Here is a 21,291-nt window from a genome sequence, read left to right on the forward strand (position 1 = left end):
AGATTTAGATTTGGATTTAGTTGATATCTTGAACTGGATCAGATCCTTAGATTTTTAAATCATCTACAACAGTGAAAAAAATTCCAATTTTCAAATCTGTTCGAAACGTTCTTTGGAAATCAATGTTTGTGGCAACTTCCTTCCCCGTCGCTGCTCCTCGATGTTGCTCCGGCGGCAGCGATACATCCCCCCCCCCCCTCCCTCCTTCTCTCTCTTTCTCTCTCTTAAAACATGGTCATGAAGGTGATTGATGTATTTTGTACCCACAACTCAAATCCAAATCAAAATACAAATGCATGAGGTATCCAAACAGGCCCTTACAGAATTTCAGCCGAAATTCCGAAATTTTTGTAATTTCGTCTCAGAAAACGAAATTTCTGGACTTCCTACTGAATTTCGGCCTAAATTGTACCGAAACCAAAATTTTAAAACCATGCCTGGAGCTTGAATTTGAATGATTACTTTATTTATTTTCTGAAATGTCCACCAGCAGGCTACTGAGAATTAGGATCATCCAATACTGAGTGGATTTTAGGCTGTGGCATTTCTTTGTTGGCCTTAACATGTTTACAAAGAGTATAACGAAAGAAAACTTAGATTAATGGCTAAATTATCTTTCAAGGCCACGATAAAGTCAAAATCCTAACAGATCGTAACCCATAAACACGGGCGGATCTTGTCTGAATACAGCCTAAGCATAGTCATTTTCAAGAACAAACAAAGGAAGATGGAAATGCTTGGAAAAAGCAGATGAAAACATATTGTGAATAAAAAATGAGGAAAGTGTTCTTTCGCAGGGAGCTTCCCTGCACTTAAGTGGCTTGAAAAGCCACCGATTGGTCGCTTTTTGTGGCCTGCAAAGGGAGGTTCCTGCGCAGGAACACTTTTCTCATAAAAAAAATACTTTATTTTTTGAATGAATGCAAGTGAAAGATTACGGTGGAGAGTCCCCCATTAGTTAGTCCTCATCTTTGTGGGGATTATTACCTTTTTTTAGGGCGGTGATATTTTCACCTCCCCTACATTACGCATGTGCCCCCTTATGACGTGATTTGATGTAAAAAAACATAAAAGTTGCCCACTTTTCACGTCAAATCAGGTTATAAGGGGACCGTGCACGTAATGCAGGGGAGTGCAAATATCATCTCCCTTTTTTTACTACTGTATGCACGGTAAAAGATGTTGGGCATTCTCAAAGCCTACTATATTGGCACAGCCATGTTTAGATAATTGCATTAACCAACCTTGCCTAATACTATTTGATCAGCTGTGAAAGATTATCACAATATCCATAAAAGCTATCATAAGAAAATCAAGAAAGAAAATACAAGGTGAGTTAGTGCAATTATCAAAACATGATAGTGCTAATATCAGTAGCCTTTTCAAAGTATATTAGTATTTTTTAGGGCAGTGATAAATCGACTTCCAAATATCTTAAATCGACTTCCCATGGGTCTATCTCTCTCCTCTTTCTCTCTCTAACCCAGAGGAGAGAGAAAGACACATGGGGAGTCGATTTAAGATATATGGGAGTTGATTTGTCACTCGCCTATTTTTAAAAGGTTTTAATTTGATTTTCTAATTCAAGTTGCTTATGTGGAAGGATTCTTTCAAGTCTATTCAGTTTCCATAAAATGAGGCTTAGGTTATGTTTGTCAATCATTCTTGTAACTGTTGGTGCCGAAATCCACTTGTTGCCGAAATCCACTCGTTGCCGGATGAGCTTGAGTTATACTTCTATATGTGCACGTCATGCGCTCAAAAAACAAATGTTAGAGGTCTTGGAGTTTGGACTCTGATGCTCAAGTCAGGAATCGGCACAACAGGGAATGCAAATAGCAGAGGAGTAGAGTAACATTGTGCTAGAGATCTCAGATGCGTACCTTTGAGAGTGAGGTCCTTTTACAGAGTCGGAGTCCTAAGAAGTTTAAAATACTTGCCTTTCTTGAAGACTTTCCTTTATTGGTTGACTTCCCTAAGGAGTCGGTTTCCAAGTTTATCTTGGAGATTTTCGAGTGTCTTGGTGGAACTCGGTTTCTATTTACATTATTGAGCTTTTGGGAAGGTTGCTGACGCAGGCGCGTATAAGAAATCAATGGGCTGATTTTAGAATGGTTTTTTTTGCAGGATGGAGATTGGGTGATAATATGGGGCTAAATTTATGAAAGGGAAGAGCAGCAGGTGGCTCTATTATGGAGGGTCAAAAGAGCAGCAGATGGCTCTATTATGGAGGGTCAAAAGAGCAGGTGGCTCTTGTGTACGTTCTCCAAAAAAACAAGAAGAGGCAAGCAACCAAATTTTATTCCAAAGATAATAAAACGTTTTACAAAGGCCATATTTATAGACTTTTCTTGGTCATTCCTAATCCTATTCAAACTGAAATTTCTCTCCCACTTTGGACGTCCATCTTTTTCTCTAAATCAAATTCTAAAACATATCTAACTCAATCTTTTAAAATCCTAAACAAAATCAAACTCCTAAAACTTCTCTCTACTTTTCCTAAAATTTCTCAACTCTCAACTCTCAACTCTCAACTCTCAACTCAAAGTTAATCGAACGACCACTACTTGGAATTCGTCCAAGATTTCTGATAGAGGAAAATTCAAAAAAAAAAAGAAAAACTATATTTAATGATTTGATCAACGTGGGTCGTTGCACCTGCATCAGTTGCTTCCCGATTTGAACTCCCTTCTAGGGCACCTACTTTTTTAATCGAAGTTACCAATTTTGGAGGTGAAAAGACCATTTTGATCTTGCTCAATAATACGCAGGTTCAGTCCCAATAAAATTCGGTGAAGAGGCCATGTCTCATGCGCTCATTGGTAGGACGGATTCTACCCCTAACAGTAGCTTTTTTATTCGCTTTTTGGTGCAAGATGAAATAATTAAAAAAAAAATTAAAAAAAAACATGTTTAGCAGGGCTTAATGTGCATTTAACCACGTAAAAACCATTATTTTTTCAAAGTGACATAAGAGTGGGCGATTCTCACTCTCTTCTGTCCGATGAATTTTAGAATTTTCTAGAATTTCTAGAGTTGGGTTCTCCTTTCTCTCTCAACTCAAAGTCATTAGGTTTGTTCTTGAATAATAGAAAACGTGGGCATTGTATCCTGGTGACTTTACCTTTCGGTAGCTCTAAAATAATTGAGAAATAAGTATTTAAGATAGAGCTTTAAGTGTCTTTGTCATGCTTATTCCTTAATCTCATACAAGATTTATATCTGCATTCTTGATTTTTCTACATAAATCACGTCTTAAATTTTTGTAAGAATTTTAGGTCATGTTGTAAGAAAGGGATAGAAAGAGATTGAGAGGGAGAGAAAAGTGAAACCTTAGAACCAGTTTTGTTCTCACACCATCGTATTTTGCACATGGTTTCAGAACAAAACTGGTTCTAAGGTTTGACTCTTCCAAGCCAGAGTATGATTCGTTCTAAGGCTTCTACTATAATAGGCTAGAAGCATAAAAAAAAGGTGATTCGTCCCGTTATCAAAATATGGTCGTGGAGATATCAGCCCCCTTAAAATTAATTAGCTTTGAAGTGTATACTTAGCTTTTAAGTGAAATCTTCGATAGGTTGCTACCACACCAGTCATACCCCCCCCCCCCCCCGGCGGTTTAAAACTCGTTTTAATGGTTTGCTGTTTAAAAACTCCGTTTAAAACTTTTCCGGTGAAAATTATTCCGTTTTTTTTGTGTGTGGAAAACGTTTAAAATCCGTTTTAACTTTTAAACGTATTAAACAAGTTTTTATGCTAACCTTCCAACTTTACCCCGACTATATTTTGTAAATTACAAAATTTTAAATATTTTTTTTTGTGTTTCGGTTTTTTTGACTACGTTTTTTTTCAACCAAAACCGTATTAAACTCAAATTTTTGCCGCCCCGTTTTATTGCCGAATCACATTTTGATAACTATGACCACCAGGACAAAATGGGGTCTCAACTTTTACAATGATGTTGGGCCGACCCTACTAAAGGTGATTACAATTTCAATGAAACTACTAATGGCCAATAAAAATGGAATGTGACTTATAAAGCGTGTAGTGCCATTGTAAAAATGGCACTACCTTTTATGCGTGTAGTGCCATTATCGTAGGCATGGGATGTCGAACTCTAAGGCCATGTTCATTTTGGATCACGAGAATCTCATTCCGTTTGGTTCGGAAGTAGCTATAAATTTGTTGAATACATGTCTATTTCGTTTTGTGTTTCATCTACTCTACACAAAACATAGCTCAACTAGTGTCAACAACACATGCATTATAAATTAAAGGTCAACATAGAGTAGCACCAGAATGGGACGGACCATGGGCGGATCTACGGGGGTCAAGGGCGGGCAGTTGCGCCCCTAAGATTATGAAAATTTTCCATTCGTACCTGTTTATATAGGCAATTGCACCCCTCCCTCTCTCTAATGGCCTCCCCTTTCTCTCTTTTTTTTTTTTTTGGGGTAACGAAGGGTGTCCCCACCCCCTTCGGGGGTAGGACTATTTCCCTACGGATACGCACAATCACCCGGAAACCACGTGCATCAGGTAAGCAAGGGGGGATTCGAACGCTCGTCACTGGGGAGCAAACCCATGACTTTACGCCAAAGAGCCACACCCTTACAAATGAACAATTTGGATGATCCTATGAAGTGGGCCTCATAGTACCTTTTTAAAAAATATAGTATTTCAGGTTCACCGCAACATGTAAAATTTTAGGAATTATTGAAAATTTCAAAGTAAAAAGCAATTCTATTCTATTTTATTTTAGTTTGGGGGGGGGGGGGGGGGGGGGGGGCGGGGGGGGGGGGGGGGGGGGGGGGGGGGGGGCTTGGAATTTATTAAATCACTAGCATTCTTGGGACATGCTATGCATGGGTGTAAAATAGTGGACCCCATCCATGTGTAAATAGTGGGTCCCATTACATCAAAATATGAAGTGTAGTGTAAAGCGGTGGGCCCTTAACGTGCTACAAGAGACATCCTCTTGGCTCTCACCCCCAAGCAAATTTGCCGCCCTTCAAGAAAATTCCAGGCTCCGCCCCTGGGACGGACAGGGTTAATCTGATACAATCAAAGCCCTCTGAGCACAAGGGGCATCGCTGGCCCCATAAGCCAATAATAAGTTTTAGAGATAATATTATAAATTAAAGTCCCTGTAAATAAAACTTTGAACGATTGTTATTAAAGTTACTTTTTTCATGTGTAATTAGACAATGTAAAAGCTTGAAATTTTGGAACGTTTTTCTTTTCCAAACGTTTCTAGAAAATTCTTACAATCCAAACAAGGCCTAAAGGAGTGAAGGAGGAGACTTTCTCTTCATCAAAGTGACGCATTTGAAAGATGTACCAAAATTTCGGTTTTATTTGTATTTTTTATGATTTTTGTTCTATTTTTTTTTATTTGTAATATTTATATAGTTAGTAATTAGACCCATCAAAAGCAAATATCATGCCCAAAAGATGTTTTAAAAGGTAAAATACGTTTTTATTAAATTCAACTGAAATATAGGTTTCTTATAATTTTCTAGTAATGTTTTATTCTATTATTGTTTAACTACTAAAATTAGTATCTGTTTTTCTTTTCAAAATGAAACGCAAAACTGTTAGAATATGTGACATCCAACGGTTGGGTTGGGTTAAGATCTCACCATTAGATCATCTTGGAGGTAGATCGAGCAAATGGATTGGATGGGGTAACCTGGATACATTAGCCAACTTTATTGAATTAGATTAGTCTCTTTACATAGTTATCAAAATTTGATTCTATATATATCACTTAAGTGTTCTGTAATTGCTTCCAAGTTAGTGGAAAAACCAGTTAGTAGGATCGAAGATTGGCCATAAGAGGGCTGGGATCATCCTATGGAAATGATTTTTTTGGCCACAACCTTAAATTGGAGTTCCTGTACGGCATAAAGCCCGTATAGTCTAGTATTTTTCAGAAAGTACTATATGGCTTACACCATTATGCCCGTATAGTCTAGTATTTTTCAGAAAGTACTATATGGCTTACACCGTAAGAAGATCCAAACGGTTCATTTGATGGGCCACAATGTAATTAAGGTGTGCCCTAAAAATCATTTCATAGGATGATCCTTACACAGAAGAACTGTGTAATTAATAATATGGTAACATTTATAGGAAAATTTATATGATGGGTCATTCAAAATTAAGCCAATGAACTGGACCAGGCTTATTTCGTTCCGTAATAAATGTTGCCCTAGGCTTGCTAGGGTTTTTCCCTTCACGACCCAAACCCTAACCACCACTCAATCCACAGATTCTTTATACAAGAGGGTTTTTCCTGTTAGAAACCCTAGGGTTTCGATCGTTCCAGTGGTGGAGAAATGGATCGAAGAAGGAAGGAAAATCGAGAAATGGGAGCTCGGGTCTATGGTGAAAAGGCTCAGGAATCACAGAAGATTCAAGCACGCCCTCGAGGTATCATTTTCTCTTGTTTTTTTTCTTCTTTCTGCTTTTCATTTTAGGATTTAGTTCTTTTTCCTTTCTTTGCATTTTTCTTCTTCTTTGATCATTCGAATTTCAAATGCTAATGAATGGCGATTCTTTGTTTGGTTGCTAAAGTTGCAATGAAATTCCACTCGACTCCTTTTTTTCTCATGTGGCGCGCATATGGCATTAGTGTTCATCTTCCAAGTTCCAACCAAATTTTTACGGAAATGGTAAAATTTTGGTAGATGAATAGTGGAAAAGGTTTTGTCTTTTCTCTCACTTCTCTGTCTCTCTTTTCACTCTTTATATTATATTGGTAATGAAACCCCTACCTCTTTCCACTACTCTCCGGGAGGACGGTCGTGCAACCAATCACTACTTTACAAATTGTTGAAGTGTAAATGATTAAATAACACCAATTCTAACAGCGTAAGCTTTTGGAGTAATTGGTTGTTTCACAGGGTATCAGAGCTATTGCCTTGTCGCAGGCCCTGGTTTCAAAACCCAACAACTCCTTGATATTAAAAATCCACGTATACAGCTACCACCCCCCACCTCCACACACACAGACACACCAAAAAAATGAGGGCCACACGTGAGGGGGAGCGTTAATGTATAAATGATTAAATAACACCAACTCTAACAGCTTAAGGTTTTGGTGTAATTGGTTGTTTCACACAAATGGGACTCTCTTGGTATGAAGTTGAATCTAATCTTCATTTGATTTCGCTTCACTTCCATGCTTGCTTGCATTAGTGTTACGTGCCTAGATGGGTCTCACTTAGAATGTAATAAATTAGGTCGGATTTTTTTAATTTTTGGACTTTGCTTTCTAATTGTTTGGTAATTGAGCATAGACTAAGAAAAGAGACTAAGGTGTCAGAGAATCACTTTGGCTTCATGCCCGGACGACCGACTATGGAAGCTATCTTCTTGATTAGGCGGTTAATGGAGAGATTTAGAGAAAATAAAAAGGACCTTCATATGGTTTTCATTGATTTGGAGACAACGTATGATTGGGTTCCCAGGGCTGTTATATGGTGGGTCATTGAAAGGAAAAAAATGCCTACTAAATATGTCGATTTGATTAAGGATCTGTATGGTGGAGCAGTAACTAGTGTCAGAACCACGGATGACACGTCTAGTGAGTTTCCAATTACAATATTACTGAGCCAAGGATCAGCTCTAAGCCCTTATCTTTTTACGCTAGTTATGGATGAGCTTATGGAGGGTATCCTAGATGAGGTGCCGTGGTTTATGTTATTTGCAGATGACATAGTATTAATCGACGAAACCAAAGCAGGAGTAAATGTTAAGTTAGAGTTATGGAGAACTACTTTGGAATCCAAAGGTTTTAGACTGAGTAGGACTTAGACAGAGTATATGGAGTGCAACTTTAGTAATATAAGGATGCAGGACGAGGATATAGTAAATATGTCTGGACAGGAGGTACCTAAGAGGGATATCTTTCGCTATCGTGGTTCAATTCTACGTAAGGAAGGAGAGATTGAAGAGGATGTTAACCATAGAATAAGAGCAAGTTGGTTGAAGTGGAAGCTTGTCACAGGAGTTCTATGCAACCATAAAATCCCTACTAAGTTGAAGGGAAAGTTTTATGAGAAAGCTGTGAGGCCAGCCATGCTGTACGGCTCGAAATGTTGGGCCACCAAGAAGCAGCATGTGCATAAGATGAGTGTAGCGGAGATGTGAATGCTTAGATGGATGTGCGGCCACACAAGGTTAGATAGAATTAAGGTGGGGGTGGCACCAATTGAGGAGAAGATGAGAGAGCACCGCTTAAGATGGTTTGGACATATCCAACTCAAACCTTTGGATGCTCCAGTGAAAAGAGGCGACTCGTGCCAAGTTGATGAAGTAAAAAGAGATAGGGGCAGACTGAAAGCAACTTGCATAGAAACAGTGAGGAAAGACTTGATAGTTAGGAACATAACAGAGAACATGACCTTGGATAGGATAGAATTGAAGAAAATGATCCACGTAGAAGAACCCAACTAGGGCCAGGATTAGAGCCGGGTAGATTCCTTTCACCTTTTTCATGAAATTTTTCTAAAGGATTCATTTAGCCGACCCCAACTAGTTTGGGACAAAGGCTTTGTTGAGTTGAGTTGAGCTTTCTAATTGTTTGGTATGAGTAGGATTCTTAGAGATAAAGGTTTCAATACCTAGATTGGCTTGGGTTGGAGCTTTAGTGGAAATGGTCAAGTGGCTGCCAAGTGGGATTTCCATTTTGGCATAAATAACATGTACGTAGCCTTTTTCGGAGGGAATGAAGAAATTTGTCCAGAAATTGTTTTCTTGCACACAAAGGACTGATCCTTCCCTCAAAATGGTCCAAGAGGCTGATCCGACCGCTATCCCTTCCCAATGAAATCCAAGCCAAAATCCACAAAAAGGTGGAATTTTGCTTGGATTTCATGGGAATGATGCTCATTCTCTCTTTCTCTCTCTATACATTGGTAATGACACCCATACCAGTACTCTACGACGTTGACAGCCTAACACTAACCACTTCTATGGGTTAAGTTCCTGATAAATTCACTTGTCTCCTCCCTGTTGACTACTGTCACCACTAATTTATGAGAAATGTACTGGTTTGAGTTCTTTTTTATTTTAAAATTTGAAGTGAACAATTTATTTTCAATATGTCTTGAATTTTGTTTTCATGAATCCTCTTCATGGGTTTTGAACTATATTTTCTATGGACTTTTGCAAAGTTGATTCCATTGTTGAAGCTTCGTTTGTTGGCTTGTTTTTGCTTGGTTTGTAAAATATATTTCTTGAATTTTGTTTTCAGATAAAGCTTATATTGTATGCTATGAAGCACGGGTACCCCTAAAAAACCCTCGTACCCGTGTCGGGTGCGTATCCGGTACGGGTACGCTCGAGTGCGTATCCGGTACGGTTACGTCCCGGGTACGCACCCTAGAGATTATTTTTAGAAAAACGATCTTTTGTGAATCGGGTGAGTTTGGGGTACCTGACACGTTTAACTTTAAAAAAAAAAAAAAAAAAAAGAAAAAAACTTAAGTTAGGGGGGTGTGGGGGGTAAAAATCGGGGTTTATACATAATGGGGTGGGGTGTGTGTGGAGTAAAAGGTGGGGGGTCTTTAAAAAAATTATTAAAACCACGATTTGGGTTTTTTTCAAACCCTAACTCATATATGTTTCTCTCTCTCCCTCTTCCTCTCCCTCTCCCTCCGGCTCCGTCGTCCGACGGAATCTCGCTCCGGCTCTCCCTCCTCCGACGGAACCTCCGGCTCATATATATATATATATATATATATATATATCTCGCTCTCCCTCCCCCTCCGGCTCCCTCCTCCGACGGAACCTCCGCCTCTCTCTCCGGCTCTCCCTCCTCCGACGGAACCTCCGGCTCTCTCTCCGGCTCTCCCTTCCACTCTCTTAAAGGTATCTCTCTCTCTCTCCCTCTCCCTTTCTACTGCTCGTTCTCTCTCTCTCTGTATACAACTCTCTCTCTCTCTCTTCCTCCCATTTTCTTTTTCTTTTTCCTTCCTCAGATTATGGCAACTGATTATGTTCCCCAAACCTATTTCCTCAGATTAATAGGTTTAGGGCTGACAATCAGTTGTCATAATCTCCAAACTTAGGCCCTTTTCGTTTGAGATTTTGGCAACTGATTATCAGCCTCAAACCTATTTAGGGCTGACAATCAGTTGTCATAATCTCCAAATAGGTTTTGGGCTTTTTCCCTTTTGGGAGCACAATCGGTTGTCAAAATCTGAAACGAACAGGGCCTTAAATCTGAAAACTGTTTTATATGGAATTTGGCAATTTGCTATGGAATTTTGGGATTTGCTAGTATTTTGGGATTTGCTAGTATATGGGATTTGCTAATTGCTAATTTGCTAGTATATGGAATTTTGGTATTTGCTTGTATATGGGATTTGCTAGAGAATAGGCTTTACTGCTCCCCCTATTTTTTTTTTCAGTCCACTACTAATTATTTGTGCAATAATCTGTTTGAATTCTGCAATGCAAAACTGATTATTGGATTTAAAATTTTGTTTAATTTTGAGCCCAATAATCTGTTCGGGGCTCATTACATTTAGTGATTTTGCCCTGTTCATTTTAGGCCCTATTTAGTTTAGGCCCTATTCACTTGTTCAGTTTAGGCCCTGTTCTGTTTAATTTTGAGTCCAAAAATCTATTTGGGGCTCATTACATTTTTGGGTACAAATGTACAATAACTGACTAATTTTTGTTTTTGTTGTTTAATAGATTTTAGAATGTCTTCATCCGGTGCTAGTAATGCCGCCCAAGCCGCACATACGTCTTCTACTGATGAAGATTTGTCGAAGCCTTTATGGAAGCATGTCTCTAGATTTGATAAAGATCCTAAGGGTGGAGGGAATGTGAGGTGGCAATGCAATTTTTGCAGTAAGAGGTTCAGTAGCTCCTACACAAGGGTTAGGACGCACTTGTTGAAGATAACGGGACAAGGAATCGGACCATGTCCTAAAGTGAAAGCAAGTGATCTACTTGCAATGCAAAGGTTTGAGGAAGAATGCAAAGAGCGTATGAAGCAAAATGCTCCCAAGAGAGTGCCATTACCGCCATCATCAAGTAGTGGATCATTGAGTTGGCCAAGTAATATACCTGTCCTTCCACGTTTTGATCTAAAGAGGAGGAAGACAAGTGGTCCAAGTGGAAGTGTGAGTGCTATTGAAAAGGCATTCAACATGGCGGCCCGTGATCGCCTACATGGCGAGATTGCTCGGATGTTTTACTCAGGTGGCTTGCCATTTCACCTAGCAAGAAACCCACACTATGCGAGTTCATACTCTTATGCGTCCAACAATCCAATTTTTGGTTATTTGCCTCCGGGGTACAACTTGCTAAGGACGACTCTACTACAAAAAGAGATGGCAAATGTTGATATGTTGCAACCCCTTAGAGATACATGGAAGGATAAAGGGGTGAGCATTGTTAGTGATGGATGGAGTGACTCACAAATGAGGCCTCTCATTAACTTCATGGTGGTAACCGAGGGTAGCCCTATGTTTCTCAAGGCGGTAGATTGTTCGGGGGAGACAAAGGACAAACATTTCATTGCCAACTTGTTGAAGGAGGTAATTATGGAAGTTGGGCATGAAAATGTTGTCCAAGTAATTACCGACAACGTCGCAAATTGTAAGGCGGCCGGCAACTTATTGAGGCACAATTTCCTTCCATCTTTTGGACCCCATGTGGGGTGCACACCCTCAACCTTGCTTTGAAGAACATATGTGCGACGAAGAATGTGGAAGCAAATCAAGTTACATATGACGAATGTAGTTGGATAACGGATGTTTCGGGAGATGCTAGGATCATTAAGAATTTCATAATGAATCATTCCATGAGACTAGCCATATTCAACGAGTTCAACACTTTGAAGTTGCTTTTCGTGGCGGAGACTCGATTCGCGAGTGTTATTGTTATGCTTAAGAGATTGAAACTCTTAAAGCAAGGTCTTCAAGCAATGGTTATTAGCAAGCAATGGTTATTAGCGACAAATGGACTTGTTATAGAGAGGATGACTTGGGGAAAGCGAGGTTTGTAAAAGAGAAGGTGTTAGATGACGTATGGTGGGATTCTATTGACTACATACTCGCATTTACATCCCCCATCTATGACATGCTTAGAGAGTGTGACATGGATACGCCTTGCCTTCACTTGGTTTATGATTTGTGGGATACCATGATAGAGAAAGTAAGGGCGGCGATATATAGGAAGGAAGGAAAGAAGAAGAGTCCAAATTTTTTGACGTGGTGCACGAGATTCTTGTTGCTCGTTGGAACAAGAGCAACACTCCACTTCATTGCTTGGCTCATTCATTGAATCCAAGGTTAGGTGACTTTAAATTTATTTAGATTATTAGCTATTTATATTTATTTCTAAGTTCTAACTTTTAACTTGAAATTTGAAGCTAAATTAGTTTTTTCTTTTTTAAAGGTATTATAGTGAGCAATGGCTCAGTGAAGATTCGAGTCGGGTGCCTCCACATAAAGATGCGGAAATTTATACCGAGAGGATAAAGTGCTTCAAGAGGTACTTCACCAATTCCGAGGACCGCACGAGAGCTAATGTGGAGTTCGCTAAATTCTCCATGAAGTCCGGATTATTCAATGATGTTGATTCCATCAATGAACGGTTCACTATCAAGCCTCATGAGTGGTGGGCCATCCATGGTACATGTGCCCCTATGCTTCAAAGCATAGCTTTGAAGATTCTTATGCAACCTTCATCATCATCTTGTGCCGAGAGGAATTGGAGCACTTACTCTTTTATGCATTCTCTCAAGAGGAACAAGATAACTCCACAACGAGCTCAAGGTTTAGTTTTCGTTCATAGCAATCTTCGGCTTCTCTCAAGACAAACTCCACAATATAAGCAAGGAGAGACAAAGATGTGGGACATAGGTGGCGATACATTTGATTCTTGCGAGGATGTAGGGGTACTTGAAGTTGCTAGTCTTTCTTTGGATGAGCCGGAGCTGGAGTCCATTATTTTTACCGACGACGTAGAGGACGATGTTGTCGATATTGGAGACGAGGCGACGGACTTCTAGGAATAAGGATTGATGATGCATTAATGCTTTATGTTTTTTTAGTGCTTTATGTTATTTTGGTGCTTTAATGATGAACTTAATCACGTTTGAAATAAAGAGTAATATTAGAATTTTCTATTTTGGTGATGTTATTGTTATTTGATTGCTCTCCTTTTTTCTTTTTTTTATAAATATATAATAAAATAATAAAAATATTATTATATTCAACGCACCCGCACCCGAATTTTTTGGAAAATCACGTACCTGCGTACCCGTGTCGTGTCGCACCCGCACCCGTGCTTCATAGATTGTATGGTTCCAACTCAGATACTACAATTCCCAATTTCTTAACCTGTTCACTTGAATTGGTAGTTAGTTTTGTTGCTTCATTGATATCCCAGGCCCGGCCCTTAAGCGATGTAGCGTTATGATACTCTGAAATCTGAACATACATGTGACAGTTATATGGCTGGTTTGATGAGATTAGAACCTTAGTTAGTGGAAGCGATTGGGAGTAAAGGTAACATCCACAGAAGAGTTGGAAATATGCTATTTTAGGCATAGTTTCAAAACTCCCCCTCGTCATCGTTGACTTGCCCTAGTTGACCCCTTTATACCTTTCTTTTTAATGATGTCGATTAAATTAGGAAAAGGGAGACCGAGAAGGTCAATATAGAAAAATTAAGCAGAACTCAACTCAACTCAACTCAACTCAACTCAACTCAACTCAACTCAACTCAACTCAACTCAACAAAGCCTTTGTCCCAAACTAGTTGTGAAAAATTAAGCAGAAAAAAAGAAAAAAAATACAACCATACCTTAAGGAGCACTCAAAGGGGTAAGGTATCAAACAATTCTAGCGATGCCTTATCCACTTCAACCACAACGTTATCCAAGCATTCTTTATCCAAAAGTTTAACCGCATTTTGTCCCACATTTTGAAATACTGAATTGTTAGGACCTGGCACGTCTATGCGCTACTGGGTTCTTAAGCTGCAGTGATACACTTAGTAGTAGATTTGTCACTACAGATCAGATCACCTCTAACAATAGAAGTTACCGAATAATCTTTATACTACTGAATGATAACCTCATTTCATGTCTTTTCTTTTTTCAGATATCCCAGTGGATGGCTGACCAAAGGCGTTTTGGTCTCTCACATGGAGACATTGCAGTTCGACTAGACTTGATCTGTAAGGTTCACGGCCTAGAACATGCAGAGAAGTATTTCAGTGAAATTCCTCAGCCGTCAAAGGACTTAAAAACATATGGTGCTCTTCTTAACTGTTATGCACATGATAAATCTGTTGAGAAGGCGGAGACCGTCTTTGAGAAAATGAAGGGCTTGGGGTTCGATGATTCTCTTGCATATAATGCATTGATGAAACTTTACTATCAGGCTGGAGAGCATGAAAAACTAGATATCCTGATGCAAGGAATGGAGGAAAAGGGAATACCTCCCGACAAATTCACGTTCTGCATCCGAATGAGTGCATATACAGCCATCTCCGATATTGATGGGATGGAAAATATTTTGAAAAAGATGCAAAATGATCCCAAAATCATCATGGATTGGGATGTGTATTCACTCGCAGCAGTTGGGTATACGAAAGTGGGTTCGGTAGACAAAGCTCTAGCAATGCTAAAAAAATTGGAGGGATTAATCATTGTGAAGAAAAGGGTTGCTTACAACTTTCTCCTCACTCTCTATGCAGGCTTAGGACAGAAAGATGAGATCTATAGAATCTGGGATCTGAACAAGTCTTTGCCGGAGAAGTTGAACATTGCGTCCTATCTAAACATGATAAACTCACTATTGAAATTGGATGATATCGAGGGGGCTGAGAAGATCGTGGAGGACTGGGAATCTGGGTGCACTTGCTATGATTTCAGGGTACCAAATCGGCTAATTTCAGCTTATTGTAAAAATAGTCTTTTAGCCAAGGCTGAATCATTTGTAAACAAGGCCTTAGAGAGAGGAAAGACGCCTGACGTGATTACATGGTATCGTATGGCAGTTGGGTATTTGGAGGATAATCAGATCTCAAAGGCGGCAGAGTCGATGAAAAAGGCAATGTTGGTTGCTTATCCTGGGTGGAGGCTAAATCCTGACTTTGCTGCTAAGTGTCTTGAACACTTTGAAGGGCTGGGCGATGTTGAAGGAGCGGAGGAATTTGTAGGGTTACTCAAGCCTTTGGTGCCTTTGACAAGGGGTGTTTACGACAGGTTGCTTAGGACTTACATTGCAGCTGGAAAGCCCGTCTCTGGTGTACTCGATCAAATGAAAGTGGATGGTTTGGAAGCAGATAAAGAAACACAAGAAATCCTGGAAACACGAGAGACACGGTTATCAGAATCAGCGGGAAGCTCGAACCAAGCTATTTTAGGGTCTGAAATACGTATGAATCATGAGAGTAAAGCCCAGCAAATGTAGAAATTTTTGCTAATGGCAGTGAGATAATGATGGAGTTTGACGCTATTTAGTGACAAATCTAAGGAATCAAATTATAGTCCGGCAATAGTTGTACACAATTCATTTGATCAACTTTGAAGTGAAATAGCATCCAGTTTTGTGAGTTTCAATGATCTTAAATTACTGTCTTGTTGTTCAGATCAAAGGAGAAGACTTATTTTGTTGAGTGAAGGGAGATGAAATGGAATTTCAGGTAACATTCTAGACTGAAACTGGCTACTGCCCCATGTGATTTTTCATTACTGTAATGCAATGCTATGTATTACAAATTGACTAAAATTTGGTTAGAAATCCTAGAATGGGGTTTTGTGAGCTTAAATACTTTTTTATCTGAAAAGGAATGAAATTTCTTGATAATCCCAACTCTTCTACATTAAGTACACACATGGGATGGGTTATCCCATTACATGTGCAGAATGATACACCAACTCCCTGCTTCTTCATTCCCCTTCGTCTCTCCTGTCACCAAGATGAGGACCGTTGATGACTACCAACACCTTTTCCGCACCACCTTTTGTAAGTTTGTCTGCATGCTTGTTAGCCCACCTTAACCTATGTTGAAATTCCTGAGAGATATTGGCTCATAGATCTAATTTCTTCTATCACACCCAGTATTTTTCAGTGACTGATTGCTTTATTAGAGGCCCAAGTTATTAGAGGCCCAAGCGATGACGTTTGAAGAATCTCCCTCTGTGATTAGTGGGTCTTCATTGTATTTACCTACTACCCTGATCCTCAAAAGAAAGTTCAAGCTTCTGCCTCGTTTGAGTTGCAAACACCCGCTAGACCTGAAAAAATAGTAGTGTGCTGCCATTTTTCTCCTGAAATAAAACCTCCAATGCCTAAATTTTTTTATGCATTTTTCTGATTAATATGTTGCAATCAAAATTTTACTATTGATTTGATTTGATCAAAGCTTTTACCGATTTTTCTGACTGGTTGGTTTTCGGAACATGGGGCAATTTAATCGTCATTCAGTCATTCCATCTGTGCGATTTTTTTTTCACTATAAATTAGTGTCTCCAAGTGGTGTGAGAGGCGTAGGGCGGATGGGAGAAGGAGAGATTTGAGAGGGCAGGAATGAGTTGAGGGTGAGAAGTGGCTAAAAAACCAGGAAAAATTTGTTCACATTTGGAGTGGAGTTTTTTGTTTCCTGATTTTTCAGGCTTTTCTTGCCCTCTCCTCACTGACTCCCACTACTATTCCGGAAAACAAATCCCTCTCCTAGCCTCCCTCATCACTTGAAGAAGCTAATTTACCATGAAAATAAATTCATTGTAGCCCACTGTACCCTAAGTGGTGCTTACTTTTGTGGTACCTAGCATCTCTGTTTCTTTTAGCTTTTTCTACTGTTGACATAGAAGAGGAATGATAGTATGTGTTGTACTTAACAAATGCACCCTTGACACTGATACTGATTGGGCCTATAATCAGAATAGGTTTTGAACTCACAATCGGTTGTCATAATCTTAAACAAACAGGGCTAAAACAAAAAAAACGAATAAAGTGGAAAAAGATATTTCCACTCCGTTTTGATTATCTTTTCCCGGACATAAAGCCATTTTCAAGAACAAACGAAGGAAGGTGGAAATGCTTGGACAAACAAGATTAAAACATCATTTCTAATAAAAAAAAGGGAAATGTTATCAGCACTGAAACTGTATTTTGATGAGGGCACTCCTCACTTTATTAAAAGTAAGGTATGGCCCACACCATAGGATGATCCAAACCGTCCATTAGATGGGCCACAGCCTAAATAGGTTATGCCCCCATAATCATTTCCATAGGTTGATCCTAACCCTCCGATCTATTGAGGCCTATGATCAACCCTCTAACATTCAGATTGTAGTGTTAGGGTCAACCTATGGAAATGATTTTTGGGGCACAACCTATTTAGGCTGTGGCCCATCTAATGGACGGTTTGGATCATCCTATGGTGCGGGCCATACAGTACTTCTAATAAAGTGAGGAGTGCCCTCATCAAAATAATCTGTTTTGATAGAGACGTGGGAATTATTAACTTGTCATGTGTAACAAAACAATTATTTTAGGTTCATTGACAAGTCCTCATTTAATGAAGAATGTTAAACCATGTTTTATGTCACATCTATTTGTTACTAATAAGTCTTTAAGATGTAATGCTTATTACTTAAATTTATACAAGATTTGTATTCTCCAATCACGAATTCTCTCTTACAAATAATGTCTTAAAATATTCTAAGAATTCTCGGTCATGTTTGGCAACCATGAATTTTTAATTCACTGAATATCAGTTGGCCAAGTGGTAAGAAATTGGTAGAAAGAGTCAGAGAGGGAGGGAATTGAGAGGACAGGAGTGAGGAGATGGTGCCACGTGGCTGAAAAATAGGAAAAATAAAACTAGTTTGTGGAGAGTTGTGTTGTGATCTTCCTTCTCTCTTTGAAATTAGTCATAGTCTTGAGGTGCAGTCTTGATTGAAAGAAAATGTGGGCATTGTAAGATAAAACCTTAAGCCATGATTTCTTGATTTCTTAATTCGTATCTCTATTTCTTCTGTTTTATGGCACTCAACCTTTCTGTTTTGTTGCTGTTGATGCAGTGTTTGTCTGGGAAAGGAAAATGAAATAACATTAACTTCATTTTCACATTCCCGGATATGTTTGGTTGCCTTGCACTTTTCATTTTATTTTCCTTGTTGCAAGGAATTTTACAATTTATAGCCTTTCGATTATTCACCCGAATCAAGAGCCATGCAAGGAAATTTTCAAATAATAGCCTTTCGATTATTCACCAAAATCAAGAGGAAAGATAAAGTGAAATAGAGTTTTAGTTGGGAAATGTTATATTTGCCCCGTTCTTCCCTTGGCCACCCCCTTTGTTTCCCGAAAAGAGTACTCATATACATATTTTGACCATTTAAATTTATTTTATTTTTTTAAAAAGAGAGTACTAGATACACAGACAAGCCAAAAAGTGACCCGTACCCGCGGATCCACCCGTAATTTACTGGTTTGGGTCACTAATTTAGTTACCCGTTGAAATTTGACTCGGCCCGTACGGGTCCCATCAAAATTGGCAGGGCCGGGTAGACCTGCTGGTGGCCGTAAAAACCCAAATGATCGAGATTTTATACGATGAAAGCCCTTATAGTCTCATGTTTTTCAGAAAATACTGTACGGACCACATCCTATGATGACCTAAACCACCCATGTTATGGAACACAACCCAAATAAGTTGTGCCCCAACTCCATGATATATGACTGTTACCTAGAAAAACACGGTACCCGGTGGTAGATCTTCGATCTTCAACATTTCCTGCCCAATCTGCATCTGAGTAGGCAGTCATTCATACTATTAGATGACGGATACTATAATCCTGATCCCTTGACATACCAAACTTTTTTGAGATGATCCTAGCCCTCCGATCTATAAAAGGTTTCCATAAATAATAATATACAATTCCTCCATAGATCAGAGGGTAAACGTTTGTAAATCAAGTGGGATTGATAGCAACCGTGGCAATCCACTTGTTACATTGGGTTAACGTTAACAATGCAAATCAATAGTTGAGAATAGCAAGTGGTTGGCCGCCCGTAAATGTTTGTAAATTCACCCTAATCAATACTTTAGATTTATATCACTCCCACTTGTTACATGCCCCACGTATAAAAGACACTCACATGAGACACTATAGTAGTTGGCCGCCCGCTCACGTGACATCAGTCTGATCTGGACCATTCATCTAATTGGCCCATGAAATAGATGCCACATGTCAAAGATCGCACGCTTCAAACAAAAGCAACGTCTTAATCAAAGTCATAATCAAAGCGCAGAAGTTTAAACTTAAAAGGTGTGCGAGTAGATAAGCTTATCTACTCGGTCGGGTTAAAAACAGTGGGGGCCCACATTTTTGGGGTGATCCAAATCATTCATTTGAAAGGCCCTTACATAGATAAGGTGTCCACGAAAAATCAGCCCCATAGTATCATCCCAACCCATCTAACAGTGGAGGGAAAAATGGGCAGATTTGTGGACAAGCTGTGTTTTTCCCATTTTTCCCTCCACTGTTGCATGGGTTAGGATGATCCTATGGGGCTGATTTTTGGTGGACACCCTATCTAGGTAAGGGCCTTTCAAATGAATGGTTTGGATCACCCAAAAAATGTGGGCCCCCACTGTTTTTAACCCGACCGAGTAGATAAGCTTATCTACTCGACCGAGTAGATAAGCTTATCTACTCGACCGAGTACGCACACCTTTCCCAATAAACAAATGAAAAAAACTAGCAAAAAAGGAGCCCATTTTGCTTGAAAAAATAGTAATACGCAAAAAGACAAGAAAAAGGTCCTTAATTAATGATTTGGGCCAAATTAATGACCAAAATACTCCTAATTTTAGGATTAATCTTCAAAGTAATATACCTAGCGATCGATTTTGAAAGTGCTTTCCACAACACATCAAATCTGTGTTTGATAATGGAGGATTCCTCTTCTTATTTTACACTTCTTGGGAAACAAGTATGTGGGGTATTATTTCCCATCAAACCTAGAAGATTAATTTCCACGAGGCCTGTCGGAAGCTGTTGAGAAATCAATGCCTTTGGAGGGAGGGCCCATTTCATGTTTTGGCAGAGATATACTAATGTGATTTGATTTAAAGTCATTGACTCAATAATTGAACAAATTGACATCCCACCATGTAATTATCTAAATTTTGGCTGAAACCAATAACTAAACCCGTACCAATACGGTTTAGTTAATGCTTCCTTGGGTCAGGTTCGGGTTGGGCTCAACCTAACCTGACCCAACCCAAACTGAGTTGCACAACTCGGTCTACACACCTCTGTCTAGGCCCGTCCAGAAACAATCTGCATTTGGATTGTCAAAATCATTAGGACAGAATAAATTAAAACTAAAATAAAACATTTGATTTTAAACAATACAGTAAAATTTTTATACCTGATACCACCTCTAAGAATGGGAAACAGATTCCAACATTTTTGGCGCCTGAGTTGCAGCCTAGTGTAATTCTGCCCTTTGTTGCCGTTCTCTTTTTTTTTTTTTCAACCGAACACTGGAATCAAAATGCCTGATACCGGCAACCCAAACACTAATTATACTGAATTTATTTTCGCACTCCCTTGTTTTAATAATGCTATTTCAATCTTTGCTTTATACTTTTCTAGTATGTCACAATTCGCAAGATACACTCAAAAGCCACTCAGAAAAGTGGTTAATAAAGTGTGTAGTGCCATTATGAAAGCAGGGAGCGTTAGATATCATTTCCCTAACGGCCTGTTTGGATGCCGAGAAGATTTTAATTTGAATTTTTCACATTGTAATTTGGATTGGATCGGATCAAATTCTTGGATTTCTAATTCAGCAGTGAAAAAAATCAGATTTCTAAGTTTCCTGTGGAAATAAGAAATAAGAAATTGAAAATCTACATATCTGGGAGTTTCCTTCACCCTCTTAGCTCCTTAATCTCTCCCCTCCACTAGGAAGTACCATCTTCCCTCTCGTTCTCCCTTTACATGACCTGCCAGGTCAATTCAATTTGTATTCAAAACTCAATTCCAAATCCAAATACAAAATGAAAGGTATCCAAACGGGCCCTAATTTCATTTACTTAATAATCCACAACATGTCTTGTCTTCTCTGCCAGTGCACTCAGAAAAACTTGCTAAAAGCCATGCCGGTAAAAATATCAGAACGGCTACTTTTCATTACAACTCTTACATAGCCCCCCCCCCCCCCCCCCCCCCCAGTTGCTTCGGTTACATTTACCAAAAAAGCTACCACAAAGCACTGAAAGCAGCAA

At 39.2% G+C, this 21,291-nt stretch overlaps 1 protein-coding gene and 1 pseudogene across 1 annotated transcript; both read left to right on the top strand.

The window, feature by feature from the left end:
• The first annotated feature begins 6,371 nt into the window (after positions 1-6,371).
• On the top strand, positions 6,372-13,039 carry LOC143880640 (uncharacterized). Its single transcript, XM_077383618.1, has 4 exons — positions 6,372-6,435; positions 10,711-11,622; positions 11,838-11,970; positions 12,424-13,039. Exons 1-4 carry the CDS (start codon positions 6,372-6,374, stop codon positions 13,037-13,039), a joined length of 1,725 nt encoding a protein of 574 aa, XP_077239733.1.
• An 879-nt stretch (positions 13,040-13,918) lies between these two features.
• On the top strand, positions 13,919-15,850 carry LOC143881110 (pentatricopeptide repeat-containing protein At2g20710, mitochondrial pseudogene; annotated as a pseudogene).
• The last annotated feature ends 5,441 nt before the right edge of the window (positions 15,851-21,291 follow it).

The sequence above is a fragment of the Tasmannia lanceolata genome, unplaced genomic scaffold (assembly GCF_043159265.1).
Source record: "Tasmannia lanceolata isolate RefF3 unplaced genomic scaffold, GAP_Taslan_0.1 ptg000007l, whole genome shotgun sequence".
NCBI lineage: Eukaryota > Viridiplantae > Streptophyta > Magnoliopsida > Canellales > Winteraceae > Tasmannia > Tasmannia lanceolata.

Coding starts and splice junctions, on each gene's coding strand:
- LOC143880640 (XM_077383618.1), top strand. CDS start 6,372: ATGGGAGCTCGGGTCTATGGTGAAAAGGCTCAGGAATCACAGAAGATT. Junction 6,436..10,710: donor GATTCAAGCACGCCCTCGAG/GTATCATTTTCT, acceptor GTTGTTTAATAG/ATTTTAGAATGTCTTCATCC. Junction 11,971..12,423: donor ATGGTTATTAGCAAGCAATG/GTTATTAGCGAC, acceptor TCTTTTTTAAAG/GTATTATAGTGAGCAATGGC.